The sequence below is a fragment of the Lissotriton helveticus genome, chromosome 2_1, assembly GCF_964261635.1.
Source record: "Lissotriton helveticus chromosome 2_1, aLisHel1.1, whole genome shotgun sequence".
NCBI lineage: Eukaryota > Metazoa > Chordata > Amphibia > Caudata > Salamandridae > Lissotriton > Lissotriton helveticus.
The window spans coordinates 962367191-962382133 of NC_136059.1; the positions used below are offsets into that span (position 1 = coordinate 962367191).

Genomic DNA, 14943 nt, shown 5'->3' on the forward strand with positions numbered 1-14943 from the left:
AGGCAGTATGTCTGATCTTTAATGCCCAACGTTGTAGTTGCCCCTTAATTTATATTGGTCTTGGTCTCATATGGTTATGTTCTGTTATAATTACCTAAAGCTTTCTCATTTATGCTTTTCAGGTGAAATAGTAAAATTTGAATTAACGCAACTCACTCCTCCAGGTAAGATCTGCCTTTTTTAACCTGTGCCCTTTTTCTCAGTGTACTTTAATGTAATATGATATTAACTTTCTAAAGAACATATGAAACTCTTACTGTTGCAGATATGTTAATGAAAAGCGTTGTAGATAGCTCAAGTAACTTTGCCACATGGTTGATTACCTGCCCGTCTCCCTTTTTGAGCTCTCTCCACAATGGTTTGTTTTTTTGGTTACTATTGTAATCTAGAAATTACTCTCATACATCATATTTTTTTCTGAGTGTTGGCTGTGCATTATTTGGGTCTTTTTTTAAATAACCCTGAAGCTTTCCACTGTAGCAATCCTGAAAATTAGCCATTTTCCAGCTTTTTTAATGCACTTTAACGTGACTTTTATATTATAGGAAAGATAAGATTAGCAACCTATGTGTCCATTTATCTAAAACAGTTACTGTCTGACAGAAGGCCATTGGCGGATTCCAAACTGAATTGGTTTGAATTGTGCATTTCTCAATATTAGCTTACAAGCCCTAGTCCATTCCAGTTAGGTAAGTTCTATTTGTATATCTGAGATTCATTGTTCCATCAGTGCACAGGTTGTGTAGGGAATCTTCTTAGTGTACAGTTTCAATTCATATGGGGGTAGCAACATCATGGGCAGGCTATTCACAAAATTGTATAGGCCCATTACTCTTGGTACTGCAGTTCCCCAGTCACCACACACTTTTATATTAAATATAGATGAGTTTTGATCCAAGGGTAGTATCACGCTACCTTTAGCTGATTTGTATATATGAATGTAGGGGATTTACAAAGCACAAATGTAGCTTCTATGCACAGGAACAAATAAATATAGGGTAAAAGAGGTGGTAGGATAATGACCTGAGTGCTGTGGTGGCCATGGAGAAAAGAGATGTCTGAACTGAAAAATGTTTAGCTTCTTGTGGCACTGTAGTGGTGTGGGTGCTGATTGAATTCATATTGGGATATCAAGTTCTTGGAGAATAACAAGGGATGGCTTGCTCGACGGTCATCTCTTTCTTGCATTTTCTGTTCTCTAGTCTTGTGATGTTGCTGCTGCTGGAGTTGTGGATACTATTGAAGATCTTGTTCTTGAAGGTATTGAAGGCTAGGTCCATGCATGTAATGTGGGCATACACATCATGCAGAGTCAGTGGGGTTCTCAAAGCTCGTGTGCAATCTCATCAAATTTTCATGGTCCTTTGATCTGACAGGCTGCAGCCTTGACCCTCTTCAATACGGTGAGGTAGGATTGAGATAAAATGGTCAGCATGGCAATGTGTCTGTCGAATTGGGACAGTTCCATGGGTTTCTTAGACGTCTTTTTCTGTAGGCTTTCTCTTGGGCTAAATTTGAGGTATCAAGTACAGATGAACCATAGTATTGAGAGTAAAGAGTTGTGTAAGATAATGCAGTCAATTAGAACTGTCTTGGAGTCAGTAGGGTTTGGCTGGGTGACCAGTGCTCTTTTATTTTGGGAAGACCCAGACCATTGTAGCACTTGACCTTGAAGAGGACGTTGAGCAGAGCTTGGTGGCCGACGTTGTCAAAGACTACTGAATGGTCAAGAATGATGAGTAGACATAGGTTGCTGCTGGCAGAGATTTTGAGGACATCATCCATTACTTGAATGGATGTTGTCTTTGTGCTACACTACCACCTAAAACCTGACTGGTAATTGTGGAGGAGGAGGTTGTCATTGGTTAACAATTTTGTGCTTTCAGTGATCTTTCCATATAGGGAAGATGGGTGACTAGCACTATTGTATGAGGTTGTCAGTGTCCGGGTTGTTTTGTTTCATGAGGGATAGGATGCATTTGTGAGAGAGGCATTGATGATGTGGAGTAGCAACTTAAATATTTTGTCCTGTTAATCCTTGGAGTGACAAAACATTTGGAAACTGCTATTCCCATAACATAGTCTGTTAGTGATCTAAATAGAAAGAAGGTGTTGTGTTCATTCCTTGTCTTTTTACTAATTAGCATGGAGGTAAGTTGTCAGCACAGGTGTGAATATGCTTAGATTGTATCCACAGCAGTTACTCAGGAATCCTGAAAATTCATCATTAAAGTGATTTTTTATTTTAACTAATGGTAAAGTGTACCAGTATTAGTCACCTCATAGTAGAAAAAAAATTACAATTAAATGTTGGTCCAACGCGGTGTCCTTGTTCTTTCTGGGTATCAATCGAGTTTGTTTTCTTTTTTTCCCATTGTCAACAGTTAGTATAAACTGAAGTCTTTTTCTCTGGTAAGGTTAGAGGTCTTCTTCTTAAATATGGTTCTTGTCTTCCACTTATTTCACCAGCCATTTCAGGAAATGGAGTACTGTATGGGGTACCTCGGGGAATGTGAAACATAGGTTAAGCAATTTTGCTTCTACTTTCTTACTAATAATATAGGTAGGGTCCAGTACTTGGCTCAGTGTCAACACAGGTTTAGCATGAATGCCTATGGTTTCATTGGAGTGCTCTACCTTCACTTCCTGGCCTGTGATGTTAGCCGTGCTATCTACCCTCTCACCACCAAATGTGTATTGGAAAAGTGCCCCCTGCACTTGCCGGAAGCCACAGAACTATGGCAGTAGAGTGTTGTGTTATTGTCTCCTGCTCCTCCATAGAGCTGTCATCTCCTGGGCTCTCAGGAAAAATAGCTTTTCTTCACTGACTCTGTTGGTCACCTGGCTCCCGCCCATTCATTCCTTACTCTTCTCGTCTGAACGCTTGTATGTGTTCCGCCAACTCTGTGTTGTGCAACGTTCTCCTCAGTATCCTCTGCTCCTGCTTCCTCTTGGATATCGACATCCACTGACAACTTTTTTGTTCTTCATGGTGTGAGGATTTCTAGTTCTGGCTGTCGTGTAAATCCTATGGCCTGACTCCATTTTGTCCTTGATTGAGACATCCCTTTATCTTAGGCCTATTTACAAAATGGCAGCCTTTTGCTTCTTAAGTTTAAAACATGGTGGTCTTTGATTTCCTGGGGAAAATATATATGTCACAACCCTTTGACCCGTAATTGTGTCACATCCTTTTGACCCTAATGTGTAAAGATATCATATTCGCCCAGTGGTGACATACAAAAGATGCTGTATCCTCCCAGTAGTGACATATAAAAGTTGTCATATCCTCCTGGTACTGACAGAAATCAAAGTCCCTCTTATGACAGTAGTTTGAAATGGGTTCCTTTTCCAAGGTCAAATGGCATTTATAACCCAATTGGCATATTTGATGTATATGATTGCCAATACATTTGTTAAGAAAGATCTCTCCTTCTGTAACCAAGGCAGAGGTTCTCACCTGATGATGCCCTTCTGACCAGTCAGCCACATTTTGAAGCTGTGGTGCACTGTAGTAGTTTTTTAAATGCTCCAGTGGTTCCCAATCTGTGCGCTGCGGTACCCCGGTGTGCCGTCAAAACTAGCAAGGGGTGCCCTGCGCCAAGCACACAGTAGGGAACCACTGCGTGACTCAATCCTGACTTCTTGGCCCACTGCCACATGGTACTTGAGCTTCAGCAATTCAGTGGGTGCATGGATGTCAATAGACTCCATGGAGTTCTGTGTTTTTAAGCCAACAGTACAAACAACAATGGAACTGTAGTTTCCATTGTTCAATTCAAGTATTGGCCTGCAAGCCTGGTATGGTTTGTTATGTTTGCTGAAAACCCCGAAACTCATAGCCTGTGTCAGGATCACAGCCAGGCATGTGATGGCGATGAATAGGAGGGCATGTTTCAGTGGTGACATCCTTATTCTTATATTTGCAAATGTGAGGTATGCTGTGCTACCTTTCCATCAGACCTGCCGGCTGAGTCCTGTGAATGCCATTCATTTTGTGATGTTAAACAAGGCGTGCCCACTTGTTTTGGAACTTCCGGGATTCATGGGGACTTGTTTCCTCGTTTTGGAGGTTTTTGTCAAGGAGAGTAGCAGGCAGGGGTCTTGGTCGCACTCTCTAGCAGTCCAGCCAGCCCCATAGCTATCGTTTCTGTCTAGGAGTCAGCGAGTGTCCCGGTCTTTACTCATTGCCGGGAGCCTTGTAAGGTAGGCGCTGGTTATTGCTGCATGCATGCAATGTATACTAGAGGGGTACTGTAAGTTTTATACGCCCCTCTGTATATGCCTATTCATGATTTTGTCCTAGTAAAACTTAAAAAACTTCAGGGAAATCCTCCTTTCCTAGGTTTCCTTTGTTTTGTACCCCTCTCACATTGTCTCAACACCGCTCTTTCCTCTCCCAAATATCTCTTTACTTGCCACCTTTTGGTCTTCCCAGACCCACCTCTACTCCCTTGCCTATACTTCCCAGTCGCATATTATACCTTGCTTCCTTGACTGATATCATCTCCCCACCTCATTTCCCTTTGTCTCCTCCTGCCAAGCCACACTGCCTTACTTCTGTCTTTTGTCCACCACACGGCGCAGAAGATAATCTGCATCCTGAGATTCCCAAAAGCGCTACTAGGTAGTGTGCAGTTTCATGATTTTCCTGTTTGTTTCAGTAGTAGCCACAGCCACTTATTTATATGACGGCATCCCTGACCATTTCAATATTTGGTTCGTACTTTTTTGGTCAGACAATTTTTTTCATGAGGTTAGAGCCTTAAAATGTTTTGCATGTTAACTTCGACACCCACCCTTCCCTTGCTGAAATGCAATTGTAACATGTCATGGTCTTATAACTGAAAAATAAATTTGATTTTATGCACAAGGCAACACTATGCTAGCGTTGCACGTCAAAGAAAATGCGTACGTTGATCCTGCAGCAAAAAGATGAACGGAAAAGATAAGGAGCTCCATGTCACGTCCCATGGTACATAACTAAAAGAATTTTCTAAGGAAATGTTGATGCAAGATTGTTGAGCTGTTCTGGTGGATAATTACAGAAATCTCACGTCACTTTGGTAAGAAATGAGTTTGGTGCGTTCTGAGTCATTTTTTGGGGATGTAGGTAGAATGCTTATAGTTGTTTAGGTGGGCAGTTAAAGATAAAGGAATCTTATAAGACAGTTGTAAAACATGTGTTGGGTGTCATCAGCTTTATAAGGATTATTGGTTATTCATCAAAGCATAGGATTCGAAAAGAGAAAGTCATCTAGTTTACAATATTTCAAACCATTCTTCTCTAGAGACTGGTGTGTTTAAATGACGACTAAATTCAGCACCCTGGACCTCAACCGAAACTAGATTGCTCAGATGCACCTGTGCTCAACCCTAGGACTTTCCCAGGGTCACAAATGGACGTGGTCTTAGATTTGTGGGCATATTTCCGGGGCAATGGGCGTTTTCCTAGGCTTTCAAGCGTATACGATTATAATACCTTCATCGGCTTCCTCACAATAATTTTCTGGGAGAAAAATGGAAGTACTCCTGAGGTCGGGATTAAATCTCCCCCACCAGCCCAAAAAAAGTAACCTTATTGGGAGCTGCGGTCAGCGGCCAAAAGGTCATGGGAGCCACAGATCAAAAAAGTTTGGGAACCACTGTGCTGTGTTCTTTCTCCATATTGTCCTAGGGTAACATCAGAGTTAACTACCCATAGTAATCCAAACTGAAGTCCATCAACTTTTTTGAAGATGTACTACATCAATACAGGTATTGAAGGCATGGAAATGTTATCTTCTTTAAAATGGTCAGTCATCACTTCAATCGGTGTTTTTAACAGAATTTTCAATAACCCCTTTATTAAAATACAATTATACTGTAATAGATTAGATTACTTATGAAATAACCTATATCCCAGATATTGAAAGGATACAATGGCCAATTGCAACTTAATAACCTAGTCTTACTACAAACCCATAGAAACAGATACCATATATCGTTTTTGATGCTTTTATAATATCATTAAACATTAGAATTGTAGACTAATAGTAAGAGTCTAATTATCCGTTACCAATCCATTTCGAAGAATGTATTTCTTCTTCAGGGGATCACAAGTTAAAATCTCTAAAACAACCTACAACAAAAAAGCAGTATTTAATAAATGTACCCTGCTTTGATACTGCATTTTATATGGACGTTTTCAATCTGAATAGAATTTTCGTTTGCTCTCATTTAGAATCCTAATCCAGAGTGCCTCTGTGTCCATTCTTTTCACCAAGTACATGGACATCTGCCTAGTATTCCTGTTTCTTTGCAGGTCCAAAATGTCAGTTTAGCAAATGCATTGTCTCCCCTCAACAGCATTGTCCGGTCACTCATCTAATTACACAAGTTCCTTATTGCCATACTTGCCTGCTTATATATCTTCCACCTTTAATGTTCAAAATGTAAAAACTGTACTCGTTATGTGATCGTGAACGGGTAATCCATTCTCTTCCATTGTCGTGCTATATTTCTAGTATTCAAAACAGAAAACTTTATTGCCAGGCTCCTAATAATCTATAGGTCCACATGAGTATCTCCATATCTGTGCCTACCTGATCCAAAAGGACAGTTTGTAAAAAGTTGAAGTTGCAAATAATAGCAAATTAAAGCCTGAGAACCTTGCAATCCATTTGCTTTATTGTTTTCAAGAATCCAATACATTTCTCTTCACAATTATTTTCCCTGTGAGCTCCACATTTGGGAACTTTACTAACTATTTTCAACACCCGTACATTCAGTTGTGCAATTTGGTGTCCAAAATGCACACAGTGATTACCAGTGATGGTTTAAGATTCTTAATCCTCAAGTGAGATCTGAGTACCTTCAACATATTTCTAATGCTCTCTCTGTTATTCTCACATAGTAAAAACATGTGAACATTTTATTCCATAAATACAATCCGTACACTCAATTGTAAAATACTTCTGTGTAATCAGTGTAGGGGGTAGTATACTATCCCTCCTGTCAAAATGAAATTATATTTTGTACAGTTTAGACAGGGAAATGCTACTGCTTTTGTGATACAGTTTTTTTGTGTATTTGACACTTCACTTGTCTGCTCCTATAATTTTTACATTTTGAAATGTCACCTTTGTTTGTTATTTAAAGAGCTTTCAAAAACTCACCATAGTCAAGTATATTCCAATTTCTACACAATTTTGATGGTATTTGTTTATGCTGTCGTGAATATTTAGTATAATAGAAAAGACAATGTTTTAAAGTTGTATCTTGGCACCTTATATGCCATCTCTGTTCACCCATGTGGCTTTTTGAACAGTTTTAGCCGCAATAATTTTAACATAACTCCTCTGTTAAAACTTGTCTTGTAACACTTTTGCTTGTACTGAAATTCTTCCTCTTCAAAACATTTCTTCTGACTCTTAATAGTTGACTATACGGCAGATTGTTGTTTAATTTTTCTGAATGGAAATTTGGAGTCAATAGCAAGGCTATTTTAATCTTTAAGTTTTGTGTGTATGTTCGTTTCCCACTGCCCATTTGTCTTAGCTGCTTGTACACCCAGATATTTTGTTTTTATAAACAAATTCTTGAAGGGATTTCATTGTGTTCTTTATTTTGATTGCAAGGATGTTTATGCACTAGACCACACCCTAGACCTAGAAGATGTTGTCTATGTATCGTCCATTAGAAGTTAATCTATCTTTCCAATCCTCATTGTCCAATATATGTTGTTGTTCATAGTTTTCCATTAATATATTGGCTATTGAAGAGGTAGCATTAGAGCCCATCAAAGCTCCACTTACTCAGAGGAAGTATTTAATCTGCCACTGATAGATATTTTATTTGAGAACAATTTCTAAAAGTTGCATTAAGAAAACTTTCTTTGATTCACACTCCTCCCATTTTAGTAATGCTTGTACTATGTATTCCTTTCCTTCTTCATGTGATATATTTGAATAAAATAATGTTTTTCAAAGCAGAAAGATCAGAAATCATTTTCTCTCAGTACGTTGTGCTCCACTCCAAAGCCAGTTCATTAGTTAAGATCATGTCTAGTCTGATGAATATTTTGTGGGGTTGAGAGAATAAACATAACTCATGACTTAGTTGAAGTGGCTTCTGTAAAACTTTCATGCCGTATTCCTGAAAAATAACCAGTACAATTTTGGTCAGTAGGCCAAGACTGTGATGAAAGGGAGATGGGTCTAGCCATTCTGTGATTACAAGTACTTAACCCAAGTGTAAATCCAATATATCGTATGTATTTATTATTATGGAGTTACCTTTGTAGAATACCGTGTACCACAGTGAATCTGACTGATCAATCTATATGTTCATGCAATATGCAGTATTGAATCCTAGCATTGTCCATGCCAGTTTACTACTGACGTTGTTTGTAAAATACAGGAAAAACATTTATCCTGCCCTAACTTTTCCTGAGCTTTACATTATCTTCCTGAGGCTGTGCATTTCTTGGAGCATATCTAGTTTACCCTTCCTCCATTGAAAGAAAAGCCCAATTCTCTATGTCTTTTTAACTATGTGAATTTTTAGAGTACCTGCCATTCAGGCAGTAATGAATACTTTTACCAATTCCTCACTTGCTGCAATCAAGACTAACCTCTTCAATCATTGATGTATGAGGAAAAAAAACCAACCTGCCAACCAGTTATAAACTCCTCTGTTGACTCCACCCTAGGTAGCCCTACTAGTAAGCAAATAGAGTGTTGTTCCTACAATCACTTAGAATTAAATAGTATTAATTATCTTCCATCTGTCAATCCAACTGCAACAAGCAACAAAGTGAAGGAAGGGATGCTTAAATTAGTCTCTTCCACTGGGATCAATTGGGCTGCATTGCAGGCCATCATTTTTCATCCCCTCTTGTCATTCTAGACCTAGATAGGGTATATGCAAATCAACCTTCTTCCTGTTCCTACAGGAGCAGACTAGCTTGGAATTCCAGGTCAGGTGCCCTCCAGATGGGGACACCAGCAACTCCAATCCAGATGGCTAGCATGCTAATAACTTTATTTATTACTTGTGTTTTGTAATATGGAATCTTAAAGTGTCAATATGTATGTGCATTGGTGGGGTATGGAATAGGGAACTCATATATGGCCTAACCCACCCAGAGATGTCTCATGAAATCATCCAGTCAGACAAACAGTATACCATAGAGATTGAAAATTATATCTGAACTTTTTAAATAGTTCACTTTGATGGCTAACTAGAGTCCACCCAGGATTCACTCCATCAAGAAACAGACAACATGTTTTCCAGTCTTACCTCTTAGACTTACCAAGTATATAGTGTACAAATGGCACAGAGGAGGCTCCTATCTGTATAATGGTCACATAGAAAGAGAGACAGTATGCCTGCGCCCCTATGGACTTGAAAGCTATCCTTCTGGTCATCCAGTTCCCATGGCTTTTGTGCAATGATTATGAATGAATCTGGGCAGGTGCTTTCACAGTCTTTGCTGCCCCTCCACCTCCACATTTTGAGTTCATCCCTATACTTGTTCCTACTATGTACTGTCTTACACAACTTCTCATCTTACCACATGCATAGCTTCTGTATTTACTGTTGCTCTACCCTAAACTAGATCTTTCTGATGTATCTATGCCCTGTCCCTAAAGTGAAGCCATATTCCATGGGTGTCTATTGGGTAACACTCCTGCCTGGTCTTATTAAGTCAAGTTAAAGTTGTTTCCAAGCTAGACCAGCTCAGACCAGCTTATTTGTGCTTTCTGCATGCAGGAAGGGGACCTTTCCCAACTTTCAGAGTTTAATCATTAGAACGCCTAGATTCTGTTTCTCTCCTGGAATTAATTGTCCCTGTGTTATCAGTACCAGTGCCAGCCCCCTTTCAATTTCTGTAGAAAGTTCAGGAGAATGATTTCTCTCTGCATTTCATTGTTATATTATTTCTCTCATGTATACTTCCGCTGGCATAGATGTCTTGTCTGCCTTTCTTGCTTTAGCATTATCTCTAAGTCCCAAGTCTACTATTTCCCAGGCCAACAGAGTATCCTCATCCTCAATTTCACATGATATATATATATATATATATATATATATATTTTTTTTATATATATATTTAAAAAAACATGCAGGGCAGCATCGACTGTTAAACGTGCGCAGCACCAGCCAGGTAGTGCTCCGAACGTTCAACGGCCGACGGCAGCACTTAACGGGTTAAAGAAACTAATCAACATGCAGTATAGACAGCTGTGTACTGGAATACTTTGTCATGAAATTTCTTGTGATTTTTAAGAACTGGGTAGATTCTGCTAAAGAATAAAACCAAAGTATATATATTTTTATATATTACCTACTGGTGGTTGACAGTAGATAGTTATAGTTAGGACCTAGTTTCCATAGGAAGAATGTTTTTTCATTTGCCAATAATGCCGTTTGACGAATCTTCACAACATTTTCAGAACTGATATGACGCTCACCTCGGCTGCAAGATGGCAGCTGAAGTGAGCGTCACATCAGTTTTGAATATTCTGTGAAGATTTGTCAAACGGCGCCAAAGTTATTGGCATATACTGAAAGTTTTGGGGTGATCCATCAAGCGGGGTTGAGAACCAGGGAGTGCTTAAAAGCGCTGTTCCCCCATGTTAATTTCGATAGGACCTTTAGAAACGGCTACTGCCCAAGCTGAACGGAATTACACCAAATTTGGCAGGAAGGTAGCTGTTGGTCCAAGGAAGTGCCTTTTTGTGATTTGGTGTAAATCAATTCAGTAGTTATGGAGTTATGGAGTTATTTAAAGGTTTTTCAGATGTACAGCTGGAGACGCTGAGGTTCCGCGGCCCTTCCCGAGTTCTTGTGCTGAGATCTGATTGGCTGCCAACACTTTAAACCATGAAGTGTTGGCAGCCATCTTGTGAATCGGTTAAACTAATTCACCGGAAAAACATTAAAATAAAGAAAAAGGGGCAGCGTAGAAACATTCTAACCACCTAGGCCTCTTCGGTTGCCCCACAGGTCGAAAAAAGCTTTTTTACCCCAAAAGATTTCAGCGAGAGTCGTCTGGATCTGCGTCTTCTTCTGAAATGTAAACAAAAATAGAAGAGAGGCCTCCCCCGCTTTGTTAAATATAGGCCCCGGGTGGGCCAGGTGCTGGGGAATTGTGGAAACATAGGAGGGGGATACACGCAGCCCCCTCCTGAGGACATTCAAAGCCCTGGGGACCGCCACCTCCCAGGAGCAGTAACAAGATTATATGTAGGGGAGCCTTGAGACTCCGCTGCTGCCTCGGGGATCACCACCTCCTCGAGGCACAGATTTACTTTAAAAATAATGCAGGGCAGGCCCTATGGCATCAGCCGCAGCCCCCGGGACTGCCACCTCCCTCGAGCTCATAATGTATTAATGCGGGAGGCCCGGGGATTGTCACCTTCCTGCTGCAGTATCATGATTTATTGAGGTGTAGCCTTGTGGCTCACCCGCTGTCCCAGGGTCTGCCACCTCCCTGGGGCACAGATTTACATAAAAAATAATGCCAAGTGGCCTGATGTCCTCCCCACAGTCCTTGGGACCGCGCCTCCCGGGGGCTCATAATGTATTAATGCGGGGGGCACTAAGCCCCCCTGCAACCCCGGGGCCGCCACCTCCCTGGAGCAATGATTAACAGGAATTCTGGGGGCCACACGCACCACCCACCCCCCTTGGGGACCACTGCATCCCTTGGGAAATGATTAACAGAAATGCAGGGGCCACGTGGCCTCATTGCAGCCCCCGGGACTGCCACCTCCCCATCGCTATCACTAATAAAAATGTCGGGGACCCACTAGGCCCTCCGCTGCCCTAGGTACCACCACCTACTGGCACCCAAATTATATATATGCAGGGGGTCACCAGGGCAAATTTGAACAAAGGAGGCCGCCCCACCTCGTGGAGCCCTAGATGGCCCTGGGGACGACACCCTCCAGGTCAGGCTCCAGCAATGTCCCGGGGTGCCCCCTCCCCCGGGACATAGCAGCTTGCTATGTCATGGTGGGAGTACTGCTCCCACCATATCAAACAATGCTCCGCTTTCAGCAAGCGAGAGCATTTTGCTCTCGCTTGCTCAGAGGGGAGCACAATTTGCTTTTACACACTGGGAGCTGCATGTTAGCAGTGCTTATGACCTCACATATTACATCACTCATGACATGGCCAGTGACATCACTGATGACATCTCAAATGACATCACTGGATCATTGACACCCGATAGAACCTTTCATACACCCACTCCCACACAACCATTCACAAACCCATATCAGTACTTACACGCCCATTCACTGATTCATAGATCTACACACACATCTACTCAGTCACCCATACAGTCACTCACACAGCCACTCAGTCACTAATACAGCCACTGACATATCCACTCATAAACCCATATAGCCACTCACACAGTGAGTCAGTCACCCATAGAGCTACTCACAAACCTAGTTGCTCACCCATACAGTCAATCACACAGCCAGTTACACACCCATACAGATACACACACACCCACTCACTTACCCATACAGATACTAACACATACTCACTCACCTATATAGTCACTGACACAAGCACCTACTCACCCATACAGCCAATCTCACATTCACTCACTCAACCATACAGTGACTCATATACCGCATCACTCACCTACACTGCCTTTCACATACCTAGTTACATATACACACTCACTGAGCTATACAGCCCCTCACACATGCACTCACTAACCCATACAGCCACTGACTCACTGACTCACTCATCCATACAGACAGTAACACACCCCCTCACCCACCCACCCACACAGACACTCAGACAACCACGAGTTATGAGTTAAAATTGGACAGCATATCGAATGCTTCGCATAACTAATGTGCATAAGAAAGTTGAATACTAAAGATTTACTTCCTCTACTTTTGGGTCATTGTTGATTTAATTAGCACATATCCTTCATGGGATATATGAGTACATCAAGGTATTAAGTACTTTATCCAATTGAAATGCTTTTTCCGACAGAACCATTATTGTTTGCTTAATTACCCGCCCAGGTTCTGAGGGTTACAGGGTTACCCCATTACATTTAATGGCCATTGAACTAAAGCACGGCATGGGGAGCTTTTACAAAAAAAAACACTTGTATGTCAACTTCATAAAATAATTTTTTTTGTAAAAGCACCCAATGCCGTGCTTTCACTTTAATGGTAGCCGCGCTCTTTCTTTAGACGTGGCTGGCTGTAACCTGAGTACAGTGAGCAATGTCTAAAGAAAGGGTCTCGGCCACCATTAAAGTAGTTTCGCATTTGCGAGATTTTGAGCTATTGGCATTAGAAATGACAATGCCTTTTATATATGTGTTGGTTTGCAAAACACATGAATAAAAGGCATTGTCATTTACAATGCCAATAGCTTAAACTCTAGCAAATGCGAGACCTTTTGCATTGCAAATGCTTGTTTCCCTGATGACTTCGTGCAAATGGTTTTTATGCACTGGTCGAGCGATGTACAATTACTTAAGAGCAGAGCACTATTGCTGCCCTCTGTGCAGTCTTTGTTAACTGGTCTGTGATATTTAAAAATAGGTCTTTCTTAAAGTAAGTCAGCGGGCGATGCTTCTGGTGACCTTGCAAACTTTAAAGACAGAACTGATACACTGCACTTGGCAGTACTCAAGACAAAACTGCGTTGAAAACATTGTGGGGTAGATTTACTGGTTGTCTTAATTTATGCTCTGTCTGGGGTAAACACCCCCCCCCCCCCCCCCCCCCGATAAAGGGAACGCTAGCAGAGTGCTTCGCGAGAGCTCTGATCCTAATTTACGGTGATTCGTTTTATAAGCAGTCTAGCTACGAGGTAAATTATTCCTTCAGCCTTCCCTCATTAAAAGCTAAAATGAGAATAAAGTATTTAGAAACCGAGTTTAAAGAAGTTAAATATGAGTTATAGTACATTTGAGAATACTAGTTGTGTTGCCATGATTGTTGCAAGGTGCACTCTGAGTATTTTGTAAAAACAATAAGCAGCCAATAATAAGTTGCATCAAAGAGTCTTTTTAGCTATAGGTTTATTGCAAACCAGCATTGGCAAAGCCAATAGGTCTCGGCAAAGCCAATAGGTCTCGCCTAAGCAAGGTATTGGCTAACGGGTGTGTTAGAAAGCAAATGCAGAGAGAAATCTGAGCCAAACCCCAGCCAGGGGTCTAAGAACCCTAACAGGAGCCAAGCCAGAACATGATTTTGCTTCTAAACTACGAAATATTCGTCATGTACAAATCTGATATTCTTCATAATTAGAAAAAGTTTTTTTTAACAGTGTTTCATTTGGATGGCCGTGTGTTGACTGTATTTTGTTTCTAAACATGAATTTAGAAGCATTAAAGAAAACCCCAATACCCTAATGACATTCCCATGAGTCAACAAATAAATACTTTGTTATCTGGACTGTATATAGTCAGGCTCACGATATTTCTAGCAACATTATTACCTATTAAACCATAGATAAATGGGTTTGTTTCTATAGAGCTCATCCTGATCTGAGTTACACCAAGGTGCTTTCAAACTGTTTACTCAAAGAAAAAGAAACAGTGAAATTGAAAGATTTGTATCACACAATTTGGTAAAGTGAGGAAGATGGGAATTAAGCCCAGGTTTCCTTGTTATACATTGTGTAATTTAACCTATATGGATTTTGTCTTCAGTTTCCCATTTAACAGCCAAGGATATTGGGGCACATGAGGGGCGTGGCCAAGCACCTAAGATGGCGGACGCACACTGAGAGCGCTCCGCATCCTATCTCCTGGTTATCCTGAGCATCCTGGCTTCCCGAGGGCCTAAAATAACATCAACCCCACTGAGTATAAGCGCTTACGTCTACCGCACCACCGCAGCGCTTCCTGTGATCAAACTGCTTGCGGAAGCGGTGCCTTGAGGGGCGCAGCCTACTGCCTTGAGAGAG

General features: G+C 41.1%; 1 protein-coding gene across 4 annotated transcripts in view; it reads left to right on the forward strand.

The window, feature by feature from the left end:
• The window catches only part of SPATA6L (spermatogenesis associated 6 like), a 690230-nt gene that overhangs the window by 136831 nt on the left and 538456 nt on the right, over positions 1 to 14943 (forward strand). For all 4 annotated transcript variants that reach the window (XM_078677396.1, XM_078677397.1, XM_078677398.1 and 1 more), the window contains exon 4: positions 123 to 164. In XM_078677396.1, the coding sequence (XP_078533522.1) occupies positions 123 to 164 (42 nt within the window). The remainder of the gene's footprint in view (positions 1 to 122; positions 165 to 14943) is intronic.